The 18578-nt window shown below is 39.4% G+C and overlaps 1 protein-coding gene across 5 annotated transcripts in view; it reads left to right on the plus strand.

Annotated features, from left to right (window-relative positions):
• LOC134347160 (sorbin and SH3 domain-containing protein 2-like) overlaps positions 1-18578 on the plus strand; it is a 465962-nt gene that overhangs the window by 367502 nt on the left and 79882 nt on the right. For all 5 annotated transcript variants that reach the window (XM_063049382.1, XM_063049380.1, XM_063049383.1 and 2 more), the window contains one exon: positions 673-787. In XM_063049382.1, the coding sequence (XP_062905452.1) occupies positions 673-787 (115 nt within the window). The remainder of the gene's footprint in view (positions 1-672; positions 788-18578) is intronic.

An 18578-nucleotide genomic window follows, 5' to 3' on the forward strand; every position in this document is an offset into this window, starting at 1 on the left:
TCTCTCTGTCTGTCTCTGTCTCTCTCCCTGTCTTGCCCCCCGCCCTCCATCCTCCAACACTATCAATCAATGCATATTTCGTGTGACTCAATACTGCATTTAGATTTGTTCGTTTTTTTTTCATTTATCCCCATTTAGGGATATTGCTACAGCACTTGACCAGTCAGGATCTAACCATGACATCACACCAGCATTATGATGCTATCAAGATGTCAGCAGAATAACTTCACATTTCAAATTTCTCTGAAATCATTTAATTTCATTGCAGGTTACGATGTGTTTCCTCCAATAATTATTACTGATTAATTTCTTCCATCATGTTATTTAATGAAATGCACCTCTTTTCCTTAAATGACTTGGTTAGATTCTTATTTTCTGTCATACATGCATTCATGGAATACTAACTTAACGCCAGATTGTTTTTATCTGTCAGTGGGATATTGGAATTTGTGGACTTAATCTCAGCCAGAAGGCGTTCTAACTATATTAGCAATATATTATTCCTACTTCAAGTCAACCATGTGAGTATCTTGCATGTCTGTAAGAACTTAAATGTATTGAGTACTTGTTAAGGTCTGGGAGACTCAGACCTTTTCCCTTGCAGGTTAGTTGTGAATTATGTTACCAGTAACAAAGTGCACATGAAATTATGGATTTTTCCTTAATTTGTAGGAATGACTGGGATCCTCCTGATAGGAAAGTTGATACACGCAAATACCGTGCTGAACCTAGAAGCATTTTTGAATATGAACCTGGAAAGTCTTCTATCCTGGAGCATGAGCGACCGGTAAGATCCTCGTTTCTCTTCTTCCCTAGTAAAGGGATTTTTGCTGCAATGAAGCAAGGTATTGAATGGTCAACTGTTTGAAGATTTTTTTTTAACATACAAAAATTACATAGCACAAGTCTGGGGAGGTGGACAGGGAGGAAGTCCCTCTCTCAAAAGTCAAGCTACCCTTCCATTTGATCGTGGGATATTACTGAATTGAGATGGGTTTTCTGGGCAGTTCATTCCAGATATATTCCACTCTCTGTGTTTAAAAACAATTGCCTCACACCTCCTCTCACCTTAAAATTATGCTCACTAATACTTGACATTTCCACTCTCTCCTATCTCAGATAATTTTATTAACTTCTATCGAGTGACCCCTCAGCCTGTAACACTCCAAAGAAAGCATGCCAGGTTTATTCAACCTCTCCTTGTAGTTAATACCCTCCAATCCAGAGAAATTGTTTGTGAATGTCATCTGCATCCTCTCCAAACCTGACTACATCTACACACAATACTCCAGATGTGACCTAACCAGTTTTTTTCATAGCTACAGCATGACTCCCCAATGTTTATATTCAGTATCCCAATCACTGAAGACAAGCATACCATATGCCTTCTTTAGCACCCTATCCACATGTTGGCACTTTCAGGGAACTATGCCCTCATAATCAAAAATTTCTATGTGCATCAATGTTCCCAAGAGTCCTGCCATGTGTTATGTATTTTCCTGTTGCATTTGATCACCCAATATGCAGCATCTCACACTTTTCTGGATACAACTCAACTGCCATTTTGTCTCTCCAAATTTTCCACTAATCCAACTGAAGCAGTAACGCAGGACCAACAGGCTCCGGGACCACTTCTTCCACCAGGCCATCAGACTGATGAACTCACACTGATTTGAGTGTACTCTGTATTACATTGACTGTTCTATTTATTATAAATTATTATAAATTGCTATGAATGCACATTGCACATTTAGATGGAGATGTAATGTAAAGATTTTTGCTCATGTATGTGAAGGATATAAGAAATAAAGTCAATTCAATTCAATTCAACCAGTCCTTTGACAACCTTCCTTATGATCCATAATTCTACCAATTATGCCTTCTGCAAACTTACTAATCAGCCCACTTAAATTTTTTAATCTAAATCATTACAAACACCAGAAGATATTGATTCCTTTATCTCTATGAGGATACTTACTATATAACTCGATCATAGAGATTGCCTCTTTCTTATTCCTGAATTCTATCCAGATGGCCGCTGGATAAGCCCTCCAAGACATATTCCCTCCAAGAATATTCCCCTAGTATAGAAATGACATGGTTCCTTATCTGTGATGCAAATCCCTCACCTCTTTTACTTTCCTTGTCTTGTCATATGTTCCAGAAATAATTAGAGAGAATTAAATTCTGGTCTCGTGCATTGCTTACTGCATTCTGTAAATGAATACAGAAAATTGCAGCTCATTTACATATACATGTCAGTGAAACAATATGCCCATCAAAGCTGCAAGCAATGAATATGACTTGTGAAGGGCCAAAGTCGTGCACAATCAGAATACATGTGAGATCATATGCTGCAGCATTGGGTGATAAGTATTTGAACAGATATCAAACATTCAGCGTGGGAGTACTAATTTAGAATGATACCTAGCAAAAGTAGCCATGGTGAGATAATAGATGTGGTTGACCATACAATGCTTTGGAGGACTATTATGAGCACTGGTCCTCTAAGCTGTGTAGGTGCACAACCGCACAGTAATAAAAAATGTTCCTGTGCACGTAATCTTTGTTGCTGCATAACTTCATTCTAAATGTTCATAGTATGCATAATATGAAAAAAACTCATTTAAAGTGCTGCACAGTTTTCTGTGTTGTATTCTAAATCTGATTTTAAACCAGGTTTAATAATATAGCCAGAGTGTTTTCCACTGTAGATACAGTGGCTGAGTTTTCCAGATGCCTAAAGGATCATTTTTTCTGCACTTTATTTGATACCAAAAACTGTATAAAAAGAACATATTTCAAATATAGCTGCAGGAGGAGGAGGAGGTCTGGATGGTAACACACAAACTGCTGCAGGAGCTCAGCAGGTCAGGCAGCATCTATAGAAAGGTATTAAATAGTCAATATTTTGGGCCGAGACCCTTCATCAGGATAGTTGTGTGGTAGAGCTTTCAGAAGGCCAAGTGGTATGAGTTTAAGTTGATGCTACAAACATCAGTTATAGGAGCTGTGGTGCAGTTATACAATAATACATTTCATTATGTAAGTAATCCAGTTCATTATTATTATGACATTCCCATTTTTCACAGGATATAGTGATAAAAGACACATTACTGTTAACAGACTGATTGGGTTGCTTTGTCCTGTAACTAGAGTATTGTTGTCCATTTAGTTCTGCAGGTATAAGCTGAAATACACGATTAATGAACAAGCTTGAATTATAGATGCACTTTTTATGTCGTAATTTTCTTCTCAACTTAGTAGTAAGGTTTTGTTTTTATTTAATTAAGTCCTGTGGGATTCAATATATCATTTTCAATTTACTGGAGAATATTTTCTTCAGTTTGTTACTTCAGAATTAGAATAACATTCTGCAATGAAAAAGGCTCTGGAGTCAGAAAAAAAAACTGAATTGGGGATTTCGTAGATCTTAATTATTCTTCACAGTGCCAGTGTGTTTCTTATCAATTCTGAATCTTTACCCCATTTGTCCAGAATTTAACTGAACATGAGAGCTCTTGTGCCTACTACTACTGTGAAACTAAAGCTTCTGCCCTTTTCCATTGTGATTCATGCTGACTTTTCTCGGTATAATGGCCATTCTGTGATTCCACATCTGTGCGGCTCATAAACCTGACATACATTTGGGCTCTGAAGATGGCTAAATTATATAATGGAAAACCATAAGACACAGAGGAGAATTAGGCCATTCAACCCATCGCGTCTGCTCCGCCATTTCATCATGGCTGATCCCAGATCCCATTCATCCCCATACACCTGCCCTCTCATCATATCCCTTGATGACTTGACCAATCAGGAATCTATCAACTTCTGCTTTGAATATACCCATGGACCTGGCCTCTAGCAGAGTCTGGCAGAGCATTCCACAGATTCAACACTCTTTGGCTTAAAAAAAAGGCCTCAATACCTCTGTTCTAAAAGGTCACCCCTCAGTTTTGAGACTGTACCCTCTAGTTCTGGATACCTCTACCATAGAAAACATCTTCTCTACATCCACTTTATTTAGTTCTTTCAACATTCGGTAGGTTTCAATGAGATCCCCATGCATTCTTCTAAATTCCAGTGCGTACAGGCCCAAAGCTGCCAAATGCAGTTCATATGTTAACCCCTTCATTCCTGGAATCATCCTTGTGAACCTCCTCTGGGCTCCCTCCAATGACAATACATCCTTTCTGAGATAAGGGGCCTAAAACTGTTGACAATACTCCAAGAGTGGCCTGGCTAGTGTCTTATAAAGCTTCAGCATTATCTCCTTGTTTTTATATTATATTCCCCTTGAAATAAATGCCAGCATTGCATTTGCCTTCTTTATCACAGACTCAACCTGTGAATTAACCTGCTGAGAGGCTTGCACAAGGATTCCTAAGTCCCTTCGCACCTCTGATGTTTGAATTTCTCCCCATTTAGATAATACTCTGCATTATTGTTCCTTTTACCAAAATGCATGATCATACATTTCCCAACACTGTATTCCATCTGCCACTTTTTTGCCCATTCTTTCAATTTGTCTAAGTCTTGCTGCAGTTGCGTTGCTTCCTCCAAACTACCCCTCCACCTGTCTTCGTATCATCTGCAAACTTTGCCACAAAGCCATCGATTCCACTATCTAAGTCATTGACAAACAATGTAAAAAGTAGCAGTCCTAATACTAACCCCTGAGGAACTTTTTCCTTTGTAATAGCAATGGCACTCACTCCTGGTCCCTGACACTCACGAACCTCCGGCATACAGCTAGGGAGGATTAATCTGCCTTTGTCTTGTAACTGTCCTGCTGTGCATTTCCAGCCATTACAGGTTTAATCTTTTCATTGCTCAACCATGTTTTTCATATGCGGTGATTTCCTTTGGTAATATTTCACCATAGAGCAAAGTATACAAATACATTCTTCAGAGGAGCGTAGTGGCTCAGCTAGTGAATCTGCAGCCTTGCAGCACCAGTGAAACAGGTTTAGTCCTGACCTCTAGTGCTGGCTGTGTGGAGGTTGCACCTTCTCACTGTAATGACACAGGTTCCCTCCCACATCTCAAAGACAAACCGGTTGGGAAAGAGTTGACAGGAAATGTGCTGAGTGGAATCATAGCACTGTACAACACAGAAAACAGATCCTTCACCTAACTCATTCATGCCAACTAAATTGCCTAACTGAGCAAGTCCCATTTTTGTGCATTTGGCCCATATCCTTCAAAACTTTTCCTATCCATGCATCTTTCCAAATGTCTTTTAAATGTTTTATTGTATATCACTTCCTCAGTCTGCTTGTTCCATTGAAGCACCGTTCTCTGTGTGAAAAAGATGAACTCTTAGGTCCCTTTGAAATCTTTCCCCTCTCAATTTGCAGTTATGCCCTAAACTTTGGGCTCCCTCATTCAGGGGAAAGGACTGTGACTATTCACTTTATCTATGCTTATCCTGATTTTATATACTTCCTATAAGGTCATTCCTTAAGCTCCTACACTCCAGGGAAAAAAAATTCTGGTTTATCTAACCTAGCCTTATAACTCAAACCCCTAATTTCAATAACATGCTTATAAAATCATGTTTGCATCCTTTCCAGTTTAATGATATGATTTCTGCAGAGAGCGACCAGAACTGCACAGAGTAATCCAAATATGGCCTTACCAGTCTCTTGTATAGATACCTGATATTCCAGCACCTCCTATTCAATATCCTGACCAACGGAGGCAAGCATGCCAACCAAGTATAGACTATTTATCACAGCAATAGGGTGTCTTTATTATATTTTTACCGCTATGAAACATTCAGAAAACAAAATCTTATTATTTCCAAAGTTGAGTGCTGCGGAGCAACAAATATTTAGAGACAGGATACTCAATAAGGCTTGGTGCAAGGTTTTTAATGAATCAATATCTGAGAGAAAGAAGACAGCAGCAAGTAAGATGTCCTCAGCCCAAAGTATTGAGGAATCTAGTCTCAAACACCAAAACAAAAAGGAGGTACAAAATTGGGTTGTACGTGGCATGTACAAGTATGATGGTATAGCACTAATCTAACATGGTGAGTGATTCTTTGCAGTGTAACACACTTTAGGAGCATCTTGCTCCGGTATTTTTTTACACAATTTATGGTATGATGAACCAGTGCTAATTGTTGCATTTAATCTACCAAAACCTATTTATTAAAGATTCCTATTAAAACATACCTACAAAGTGAACTGTGGTACTAAACCGTTGTCCTGGAGCAAGAGTTGCTCTTTGTTTGCTTTTCCATCTCAAATACTTTGCATATTTCCTTATCAGGGTTAAATTTAAAAGCAGTTCTGAAAGATGTTTGGAACAGAAATTGGTAAAGTTAGTAATTGCATTATTATCATTCTCTTCATAGTTATTAAGATTCAGGTAGAAAATAAGATTTCAAAATGGCGCGTAAACTAAATAACATTTGAGAAAATAGCTTATCATTATTTTCGAAATAATGACGAGAAGTCTTTATTGGCATGGTCCTCCAGAACAGAATTGCTGTGTTGTTGCTTAGCTGTGACATGTGTGCCATCTATAAAGCATGAAATATTATGTTTATTTTAAAATTGTATACATGTCAGATGTATCATCAACAAAGAATGAATGTTGGATATGTCTTGAAAATGAAAATGAGTGAAATCAGGTTGATCAATTAGTTAACCATTAACAGTCTGTTGGAGGAACTCAGCTGGTTGACCAACAGTTATGGGGGGGAAGGAGGAATTCACAATGTTTTGGGTCAAAATCCTGCATCACAATTATCCTGGTACAAAATGTTGACGGTTTCTCTTCTTCCGCAGATGCTGTTTGACCTGTGGACATTGTCCATCAGATTATTTGCTCTCTAGATTCCAACATCTGTAGTCTCTCGTGTCTCCATGATTAATTTGCTAAATGCACCATCTATATGAATCACAGCATAAAACTATTTATAGTAGGGCTCCGGTATGATTGAGAATTTCATTTTAATAACCATCACACCATAAGATTATCATGTTAGTTCATTAGATGTGATGCTTCTCTGGCACTGACGTGTGAACAACAGCAGGAGGGTGCTGCAGTACATATTATACAAGCTGCTTAATAACCTAATATTATAGCAAAATTACTAAGGAAATGTTATGATGCACTTTCTGCACTTTCTTCCAAAAACAGAATAAAGCATCTAACCTTAATTTAAACAAGCACCAATATGGCTATGTGCAACATCAAAGCTGCAGAAACAATATCTTAACATTTCTGAACCATCCAAGGGAGCTTGCGGAGATTATATCACACAAACGTAGGCAATGAGAAAACCTGAGGCAGAATAATGCAGCACAGAAGCAGATTTTTTTTTAACCACTGCTCTTTTTAGGAACATATGAAGATGGCAGATCCCACTGCATAACCTCTGCAATGGCACAGTTACGCATTCTGCCTAACACATTCTCTTTGGTTTCTCACGTTTCAATAAGATGTCGATGGCAAATCCAACAGTCATCTTCATTTCGCTGATCTTTTTTCTCCTCTGGTTTTTATCCTTTTTGAAAGTTATTAGTCTCTGGAAACTAGATTACAACTATCCAAGCACATAGAAAAGTGCCAACTGCACAATCAGATTTTTTTTACATTTGAATCTTAGAAATTGAAGGAAGAGAGTACATTTGAGACAGAGAAATGCAGTGATCCCGGATGTCTTTGCTGTTAAGATGATAACTTCTGCAATGGTGCAGTGTTACACAACCTTCTTTGTACCTCATATTTCAATAAGATTGTCTCTCATTCTTTCAACTTCAATGAATTGGAATCCAAACCTGGTTGACCTTGTCTGTCGGACAATCCCTCCATACTTTAGTCATCCTATTGAACTTACTTAGAACTATCTCCATTGAAATAATGTATTTCCTTCGATGGGTAGGTCAAAATTGTTGACAGTATTCTAGATGTGGTCTCAGTGTTTTTCACAAATGTAGAGAAGCTTCCCAATTTTTTTTTATACACCTACTGCCCTGAAATAAAGATCAGTATCCAGTAGGTCTTCTCTGTCACTTATTGCACGTGTATGCGCTTTTTGTGTTTCATGTACAAACCCCTCTCAACTCCAGACTCTCAGATCCCGTTATACTGCGGATTTCAATAATGTGTTTACATTTTGTACGATATCCTTCACTTCCAAAATGATCAGTTTCTAAAGTCAAGAACAAAACTCTGGCCATAAGACTGATGATCTACATCAATACTTACTAAAGTTATAATTTACTAGCTTTCTCAGACAAAATATTTCCGATATGCTGCAACCTATTTGGTCTGTAACATTCTACTCATGACTTTTTGCTGATTTTAAATATTTATACTATATGACACTCTTTTCAGTCCATGGGAAGAATGCAAGATGACAGTCAGCTATTATGTATGTAAGCAAATGGCTGTCTGAGCACAGCTCATATTTCTTTGAACACAGTAGCTAAATGCCTCTAGGGCAAGCCGTGTGATTCATTGTCTGCATCTGCTTTGATGCATTCAATAAAAACCACCGAGTTTTATTATTAGTAATCTAGCGTCACTTCATTAGGGAGGACATGCGACAAGTAGCTACGTAAAACTCTGACTATTCAGTAAGTCCAAAAAACACAATAAAATCAATGAAAGGCCACACCCAACAAGACGGACAAACAACCAATGTGCAAAAGACAGCAAACTGCGCAAATACAAAAGAGGAAATAAATAAATTGATAGATAAGCAATAAATATTGAGAACATGAGATGAAGAATCCTTGACAGTGATTCCATAGGTTGTGGGAACAATTCAGTGATGGGGCGAGTGAAGTTATCCCCTCTGGTTCAATAGACTGATGGTTGAGGAGTAATAACTGTTCCTGAACCTAGTGGTATGGTTCCTGAGGCTCTGGTACCATCTTCCTGATGTCAGCAGCAAGAAGCAAGCATGACCTGTGTGGTAGGAGTCCTTAATGATGGATGCTGCTTTCTTCCTCAATGGTGTTGCCAGTTGTTTTTCTGCAACTCTCAGTTGCATTTGATATCTTGGCTGTAAGTTACCAGTTTAAAATTTTTGGTCTGGTTTCATCTGGACAGGGTCAGTTCATTTGATTTGGATTTGCCATATCACCAGTTAATTCTAAGCAAATATTTGCATCAAGATTGTCTTAAAGTGAATCCAATATTGTATGGATGTATTGTATGCCAGTGGGTCATGTTTGAGCATTCTGTTAATTTTTTGCAAATGAGTGCTTCTTAAGAATCTTTAAGTGACCTTGTGTGTCCAACTGAGGTAAATCAATTCAATTGAACAATACATATTCATCAAAATTAATTTTAAAAAAACATAATTTAGAAATGGAAAGTAGAGCTGGATATCGCCAGGTCAAAGTCAAGCTTGTTGTTTACATGTAGAGGAACTCAGCAGGTCAGGCAGCATTTATGAAAAGGAGCGAAACCCTTCATTAGGATTGGAAAGGAGAAGGAATGCACAAGTACTTTTCTGCATAGGTGCAATGAAAAACTGCAGCAGTATCATTGGCACAAAGCATTAGGAACTCATTATTCACAAGAAAAAAACATGAATTAAATATAAATTATACAAGAACCTACACAACTGGAACAAAAAAGACAAAGTCCATTGTAGTGCTAAATGATTGAAGTGCTCATGGTGTTGTTTTATGAAGTGGTGATCAGAGTTGTACAGGTTGATTGAAGAACCAGATAATTGAAGGACTTTGACCATGTGTGCATCAATTGAAATCATCTGCTGTAAATTTACAATAAAGAATTAATACACACCTTTAACTGTACAGTTACAATGATTGCTGATCTTGAGGGAAATCACTAAACAGCCATTTCAACAAAATAAGACAGAAAGTTAAGCAAATAATTTACATGCACAAGTAGGCAAGGCCTGGAAAAATATATGGTCCTAATGCAGGTGCACAGGACTAGTGCAGACAGGTAAAAAAGTCAGCATGGACATGGATCTTGTTTCTGTGCTATACAATTCAATGACTCAGTTAGCATTTAAACAGAAGGATTTATTGGTTAGATGATAATTTCTTCAATAATCAGCTTGGAATGAGCACAAACTGAGCAGAGAGACTAAAATTCAGTTGTTTGTGGATTTACTTGATTTGTGGTTTCCATTTATTATCATAGAAGAATGTATCTCATCTCAGCAAGTAAACAGGCCATTTTCAGGAAATAATGTCCATCTGTATTTTAGAGTAGAATGAAATACTGTGTATATTACTCATAATTCATTTATTCCTCTGGAAAAATTAGCAATGAAATTATCGATGATTTCTCTAATGCAGGTGAAAAGCACTTACCACCCACATCAACAACCTTAAAAATGATCAAATCTTTGGCAGCTGCAAAGAATTGCCTCTAAATATACTTATGCAAAAATGCAGTATGTTGTGAGTTGCTGTGAGTAATTTGTATCTAAAATATTCTCTGTGTGATTGCTCTTTAAGAGCAGCCATTGTTGCAATCAGCTCTGTGGTGATCCATGAGTTTGGGATGATAACACTATTGAAACCTAGATGGTGCACCAATTGATGAATTTCCTACCAGTAGCAGTTATCTGACATGGACTGATGTTTCTTATTCTCTTTTTAAATGCTCGGTCATGGATGCATGTTACCTACATAAAGTATGCTTAATACCTTTTGAATGCCAATGCAGAGGTGAAGATGTTTGCAATAGACTGCTTCTCTTTCTTTTTCCACTCTGCAACGAAATGGAAAATCGGTGTCACACCTGTAACTATCAGTGAAGAGGAATTCAATAAAAAAAATGGAAGAGTACATTTATGCAATAGATCCAGAAAATAACCTGCTCCAAGATAAGATAAAGCAATTGTAAAAAAGTATACCCTTTTATCTCTCAATGAAGGGCTGAATGCTTATACCTTCGAGCTGGATATTGTCATCCATACATCATTGGAATAATGAAGATTGCCTGGATGTTTTCATCACCTTTGATTTATTGCAAGATGGTTTCTATGTATAGAAGACAGTGTTCAGGACATTGTGAAGTCCAGGCAGCTGTATGTTGTAGTGTCGGCCAGTCGTAGATAAGTAAGGATTACATGCTAATCTAAACCCCTCTCATTTGGATCAAATTAGAGATCTTTGTTGGTATCCTCCACAGATGTGCTGCTGCGATGCACTGTCCCTGCAATATCCCATAATGCATTGATATTCTTCATACCAAAAGTCTGAGAGCCAATATCTCTGACTTGAATTATGAGCACTCCTTTCACTGGTGTGAAACAATATGGGAATATTGTGCCCAGCTATTACCAATAAATGATTTTAAGATGCAAGCTGGCATGGAATTCAGCTGCATTAATTGTCTGTGCTCCATAAACTGAAGGAAATGAAGATCTTAAATGGATTTTTTGCATCTGTATTTTATCGGGAGACAGATACAGTGTCTATAGAAGTGAGCCAAAGCATCCGTGGTGTCATGGACTGTATACAGAGTACAGAGGAAGAGGTGTTTGCTGTCTTGAGGAAAACTGAAGTGGATAAATCCCCAGGGCCTGACAAGGTGTTCCCATGGACCTTGTGGGAGGCAAGTGAAAAAATTACAGAGGCCCCAGTAGAGATATTTAAAACATCCGTCGCCAGGTTGAGGTACTGGAGGATTAAAGGATAACTCTGTGTCGTGCCGTTGTTTAAGAAAGGCTCTAAAAATAAGCCAGAAAATGATAAGCTGGTGAGCCTGACATTAGTAGTGGGAAAATTATTGGAAGGTTTTCTAAGGGACTGGATATATGAGTATTTGGATAGACGGACTGATTAGGAATAATCAGTATAACTTTGTGCATGGTAGGTTGTGTCTAATCAATCTCATAGTTTTTCGAGGAAGTTACCAGGAAAGTTCACGAAGGCGAGGCAGTGGATGTTATCTACATGGACTTTAGCAAGGCCTTTGACAAGGTCCCACATGGCAGGTTGGTCAAGAAGGTTCAGTCATTTGAAATTCAAGATGAGGTAGTGAATTGAACATTGGCTTTGCAGGAGAAGACTGTATGTGGTAGTATTTGCTCGTCTCTCTGACTGGAGGCCTGTGACTAGTGGAGTGTTCCAGAGAACGGTACTGGATCCTTTATTGTTTGTCATCCCGTTCAATGACCTGGATGAGAATGTGGCAAACTGGATCAGCAAATTAGTAGATGACAACTAGAATGAGGGGTGTTGTGGACAGCGAGGAAGATTATCAAAGCTTACAGTGGGATCTGGACCAGCTGGAAAAATGGACTGAAAAATAGCAGATGGAATTTAATGCAGACAAGTGTGAGATGTTGCACTTTGGGAGGACAAACAGGTTAGGACTTGCATGGTGAGCACTAAGACTGAGGAAGAACAGAGGGATCTGGGAGCACAGATGCCTAATTCCTTGAAAGAGGCATCATAGGTAGGTAGTGTCGCAAAGAAAGCTTTTGGAACATTAGCCTTCATAAATCAAAGTATTGAGTACAGGATATTATGTTGGGATGTTATGTTCAAAATGTACAGTACATACAAAAAGTTTTGGAAATTTTCATGTTTTATTGTTTTACAACATTGAACCACAGTGGATTTAATTTGGCTTCTTTTGACACTGATCAACAGAAAAAGACTCTTGTGTTAAAGTGAAAACAGGTCTTTACAAACTGATCTAAATTAATTACAACTATAAAACACAAAATAATTGATTGCAAGTCAGTATTTAGTATATGCACCTTTGGCAGCAATTACAGCCTTAGGTCTGTGTGAATTGGTCTCTATCAGCTTTGCACATCTAGACGCTGCAGTTTATACCCATTCTTTACAAAACTGCTCAAGCTCTGTCAGATTGCATGAGGATCGTGAGTAAACAGCTGTTTTCAAGTTCTGCCACAGATCCTCAACTGGATCGAGGTCTGGACTCTGACTTGGCCACTCCAAGACATTAACTTTGTTTTTAAGCCATTCCTGTGTAACTTATGGCTTTATGCTTGGGATCATTGTCTTTCTGGAAAACAAATCTTTTCCCAAGTTTCAGTTCTCTTGCAAATTGCATAAGGTTTTCCTCTAGGATTTCCCTGTATTTACTGCATTCATTTATCCTCTACCTTCATAATCCTTCCAGGACCTGCTGCAGTGAAACATCCCACAGCATGACGAAGCCACCACCATGCCTCATGGTAGAGAAGATGAATTTTTGATGATGTGTTTTTTTGGCTTATACCAAACATAGCATTTAGTCTAATGGCCAAATAGCTCAATTTTGGTTTCATCAGACCATAGAACCTTCTTCCAGCGGACTTCAAAGTCTCCCACAAGCCTTCTGGCAAACTCTAGCTGAGATTTCATGTAAGCTTTTTTCCAACAGTAGCTTTCTCTTTGCCACTCTCCCATAAAGCTGCGACTGGTGAAGCACCTGCGCAGCAGTTACTGTATCTCCCATCTCAGCCACTGAAGCTTGTAACTCTTCCAGAGTTGTTGTAGGTCTCTTGGTGGCCTCCCTCACTAGTCCCCTTCTTGCACGGTCACTCAGTTTTTGAGGACAGCCTGCTGTAGGCAGATTTACAGCTGTGCCATTTTCTTTCCATTTCTTGGACTGTGCTCCAAGGGATATACAGTGACTTGTAAATTTTCTTATATTCACCTCTTGTGTTTTTCAATCACTTTTTCACAGAGTAGCTTGGAGCATTCTTTTGTCTTCATGGTGTAGTTTTTGCTTGGATACTGACTCACCAGCAGTTGGACCTTTCCAGATACAGGTGTATTTTTACTACAATCAATTGAAACACCTTGACTGCGCACAGTGATTTCCATTTAACTAATTATGTGACTTCTAAAACTAATTAACTGCACCAGTGATTATTTGGTATGTCATATTGGGGGGGGGGGTGAATATTTCATGCAATCAATTATTTTTCTGTTTCATATTTGTAATTAATTTGGATCACTTTGTCAAATTCTGTTTTCATTTTGACAGGAGTCTTTTTTTTGTTGATCAGTGTCAAAAAAGCCAAATTAAATCCACTGTGATTGAATGTTGTAAAACAATAAAATGTGAAAACTTCCAGGGGGTGGGGTGCTGAGTACTTTTTATAGGCACTCCATAAGATGTTTGTGCATCTAATTTGAAGCTTTTCATACCAGGACAAGGGAGATGTCCTCCTCTTTTAAAGAAAGGGGCTTCCCTTCCTCCACCATCAACTCTGCTCTCAAATGCATCTCCCTCATTTCATGCACATCTGCTCTCACTCCATCCTCCCGCCACCCCACTAAGAACAGGGTTCCCCTTGTCCTCACTTACCACCCCACCAGCCTCCGGGTCCAACATATTATTCTCCGTAACTTCCGCCACCTCCAATGGGATCCCACCACTAAGCACATCTTTCCCTCCCCCCCCGCCCCGCTTTCTGCAGGGATCGCTCCCTACGCGACTCCCTTGTGCATTCGTCCCCCCCCCATCCCTCCCCACCGATCTCCCTCCTGGCACTTATCCTTGTAAGCGGAACAAGTGCTACACATGCCCTTACACTTCCTCCCTCACCACCATTCAGGGCCCCAGACAGTCCTTTCAGGTGAGGCGACACTTCACCGGTGAGTTGGCTGGGGTGATATACTGAGTCTGGTGCTCCTGATGTGGCCTTTTATATATTGGTGAGACCCAACACAGGCTGGGAGACCGTTTTGCTGTACACCTACACTCTGTCCGCCAGAGAAAGCAGGATCTCCCAGTGGCCACACATTTTAATTCCACATCCCATTCCCATTCTGATATGTCTATCCACGGCTTCCTCTACTGTAAAGATGAAGCCACACTCAGGTTGGAGGAACAACACCTTATATTCCATCTGGGTAGCCTCCAACCTGATGGCATGAACATTGACTTCTCAAACTTCCGCTAATGCCCACCTCCCCCTCGTACCCCATCCGCTATTTATTTATATACACACATTCTTTCTCTCTCTCTCTCTCTCTCTCTCCTTTTTCTCCCTCTGTCCCTCTGACTATACCCCTTGCCCATCCTCTGGGTCCCCCCCCCTTTTCTTTCTCCCTAGGTCTCCTGTCCCATGATCCTCTCATATCCCTTTTGCCAATCAACTATCCGCTCTTGGCTCCATCCCTCCCCCTCCTGTCTTCTCCTATCATTTTGGATCTCCCCCTCCCCCTCCCACTTTCAAATCTCTTACTAGTCTTCTTTCAGTTAGTCCTCACGAAGGGTCTTGGCCTGAAATGTCGACTGTACCTCTTCCTAGAGATGCTGCCTGGCCTGCTGCATTCACCAGCAACTTTGATGTGTGTTGCTTGAACTTCCAGCATCTGCAGAATTCCTCGTGTTGGAGTATTGTTTGTAGTTTTGGTCACCTAGCTATAGGAAAACTGTAAATAAGATTGATAGAGTGCAGAGAAAATTTACAAGGGTGATGCTAGGATTTAACAGCCTGAGTTAGAGAAAAAGGTTGAATAAGTTAGGACTTATTCCCCAGAATACAGAAGGTTGAGGGGAGTTTTGATAGAGGTATTCAAAATTATGAGGGGTGCAGATAGGGTAAATGCAAGCAGGGTTTTTCCACTGAGGTTGGGTGAAACTAGAACTGGAGGTCATGGTTTAAGGGTGCAAGGTGAAATATAAAACTGACCACGAGGGGGAAACTTATTCACTCAGAGGGTGATGAGAGTGTGGAACAAGCTGCCAGCGCAAGTGGTAGATGTTGTTTGATTTCAACATTTAAGAGAAGTTTGGGTAGAGACATGGATGGGACAGGTATGAAGGGCTATGGTCTGGGTGCAGATTAAAGATACTTGGCTAATGAGTAATTCGGTATGGACGAGATGGGCCAAAGGGCTTGTTTCTATGATATAGTGTTTTATGACTCTGTTCTGGACAGTTTGACTACATGTACAGTACACAGAAATGTATGCATACATATAAACATGTTGCCCTGTGTCAGAACTTTCATTTCCTTACAGATGATCACAACTCTAATCAGCAAAGGTAATTGTTTTAAAAAGAATATGAGCTGAATATATTCTATTTTTCTGCATAACAGATTTAATTGTTCAATGCCTTTGTTTAACACAATGGAAATAATTCTTATCTGAAGCTCATCAGTGAACCTCTAATTTGGATTTCAATGCCAATCATTATTTTGTCAGTATTATTTTATTCATTTGATAGCTTGTAATTTTACAATGCTTCTCAGACTATTACCTCTGTCTCCAACTATTATCTATCTTGTGGAAAATCTTTGAGCACTGCACATGGTTGGGATTTGAATTTCTATTTCTTTTTGAGATGCCACATTGTAATGATTGATGCTGTAACACAAGTAGGTGTTAGCGATTCTCTGCTGACAGATTTTCTTATCCTTCAGCAAACACAGAAGAAAACACAAACAAAAGTTCTGCACAGTAATGAAGAAATAAATCCTTATGCACGGAGCTGTTATAACATCCAAAGATTTGATCTTCATTTCGACACTCTTTTGGACGCTCAGTTTTTTCTAATTGTATGCATTAACAGGCTGTTGCTTTCTCTCCCAGGATATTTGTAAGATTTAAAACTCATTGTTTTATGTTACTTTTGATTTATTTTAGAGGATTGTTCATGACTACATCGCCCATAGGAATAAACTTTTATTGGTTATATATATGACAGATTTATTAAGTAAGTTGCAGTCTGTGCAAAGAAGCAATATTAACAAAGTCATTAGTCAGAGTGTGCTCCTTGAAATACTTCTAAGTGACTATAGTCTCTTTTCCTCCCATTGTATCCTGTTCACTGCAGGTTCCTTTCCTCCTTGTTTGAACTTTCTCTCACCTCCATACTTCATACACTTCTGCTCTTTGATCTTAAATTCTAATGACCAATTTCCTGAGTTACTTTACCCTTGTCCTTGGGAAATATATTTTATGTTTTATTCATTACTAGCACTTTTTCTTCTGCAGATTGAGCTGCTCCGTATCATTTATCTTGTTCACTTACTTTTTTTGCAGCCTGCGGTATTCCTTGAACGGGTCCCCCACACTAATTGTCTGGAATTCTGTCACAAGTGTCACTTGCTTCAGCGATGTGGTCTTTAGAATATTTCATTCCTTTCTTTCTCTCCATCTCTTAATGAGTGTTTTACCTTCCCTGTTTCAAGTACCATGCTTCGTCAGCATATTCCTCATAGATTTAATATATTTGTTCTGTTCCAGGCAATTTGTACGTCACTAATATAACACCATGGTCCCACAGTCTAAGTTAGTGCCCAAACTTTCCATACTCTGCAAGTTTTAAATTGCATTTTGTTTCAGCGTATTCTTTGTAGTTGGTCTTGTAAATTGAATATCATGCTTCTTGATTGGTGGAAAGGCAGGTAGTGTTGAGGAAACAGGTAGGATGCAGAAGGACTTAGACAGATTAGGAGAATGGGCAAGAAAGTGGTAAATGAAACACAATGTTGGAAAATGCATGGTCATGAGCATGTAGATATTAAGGAAGAGGATGTGCTGGAGCTTTTGGAAAGCATCAAGTTAGATAAGTCACAGGGAACAGAAGAGATGGGCCACAGGCTACAGTGAGAGGTGAGGGAGGAGATTGCTGAGCCTCTGGTGATGATCTTTGTATCATTAATGGACACGGGAGAGGTTCCGGAGGATTGGAGGGTTGTAGATGTTGTTCCCTTATTCAAGGAAGGGAGTAGAGATAGCCCAGGAAATTATAGACCAGTGTGTCTTACTTCAGTGGTTGGTAAGTTGATGGAGAAGATCCTGAGAGGCAGGATTCATGAACATTTGGAGAGGTATAATATGATTAGGAATAGTCAGCATGGCTTTGTGAAAGGCGGGTCATGTCTTACAAGCCCGATAGAATTTTTTGAGGATGTGACTAAACACATTGAAGGGAGAGCAGCAGATGTAGTACATACGGATTTCAGCAAGGCATTTCACAAGGTACCCCATGCAAGGCTTATTGAGAAAGTAAGGAGGCATGGGATCCAAGGGGATATTACTTTATGGATCCAGAACTGGCTTGCCCACAGAAGGCAAAGAGCGGTTGTAGACAGGTCATATTCTGCACGGAGGCCAGTGACCAGTGGTGTGCCTCAGAATCTGTACTGGGACCTGTACTCTTTGTGATTTTTATAAATGACCTGGATGAAGAAGAGGAGGGATGGGTTAGTAAATTTGCTGATGACACAAAGTTGGGGGTGTTGTGGATAGTGTGGAGGGCTGTCAGAGGTTACAGCGGGACATTGATAGGATGCAAAATTGGGCTGAAAAGTAGCAGATGGAGTTCAACCCAGATAAGTGTGAGGTGGTTCATTTTGGTAGGTCAAATATGATGGCAGAATATAGTATTAATGGTAAGACTCTTGGCCGTGTGAAGGATCAGAGGGATCTTGGCATCCGAGTCCATAGGACTCTTAAAACTGTTGCGCAGTTTGACTCTGTGGTTAAGAAGGCATATAGTGCATTGGCCTTCATCAATCATGAGATTGAGTTTAGGAGCCGAGAGGTGCTGTTGCAGCTATATAGGACCCTGGTCAGACCCCACTTGGAGTACTGTGCTCAATTCTGGTCGCCTCACTACAGGAAGGATGTGGA

The sequence above is a fragment of the Mobula hypostoma genome, chromosome 5 (genome assembly GCF_963921235.1).
Source record: "Mobula hypostoma chromosome 5, sMobHyp1.1, whole genome shotgun sequence".
In the NCBI taxonomy this organism is placed as follows: Eukaryota; Metazoa; Chordata; class Chondrichthyes; order Myliobatiformes; family Myliobatidae; genus Mobula; species Mobula hypostoma.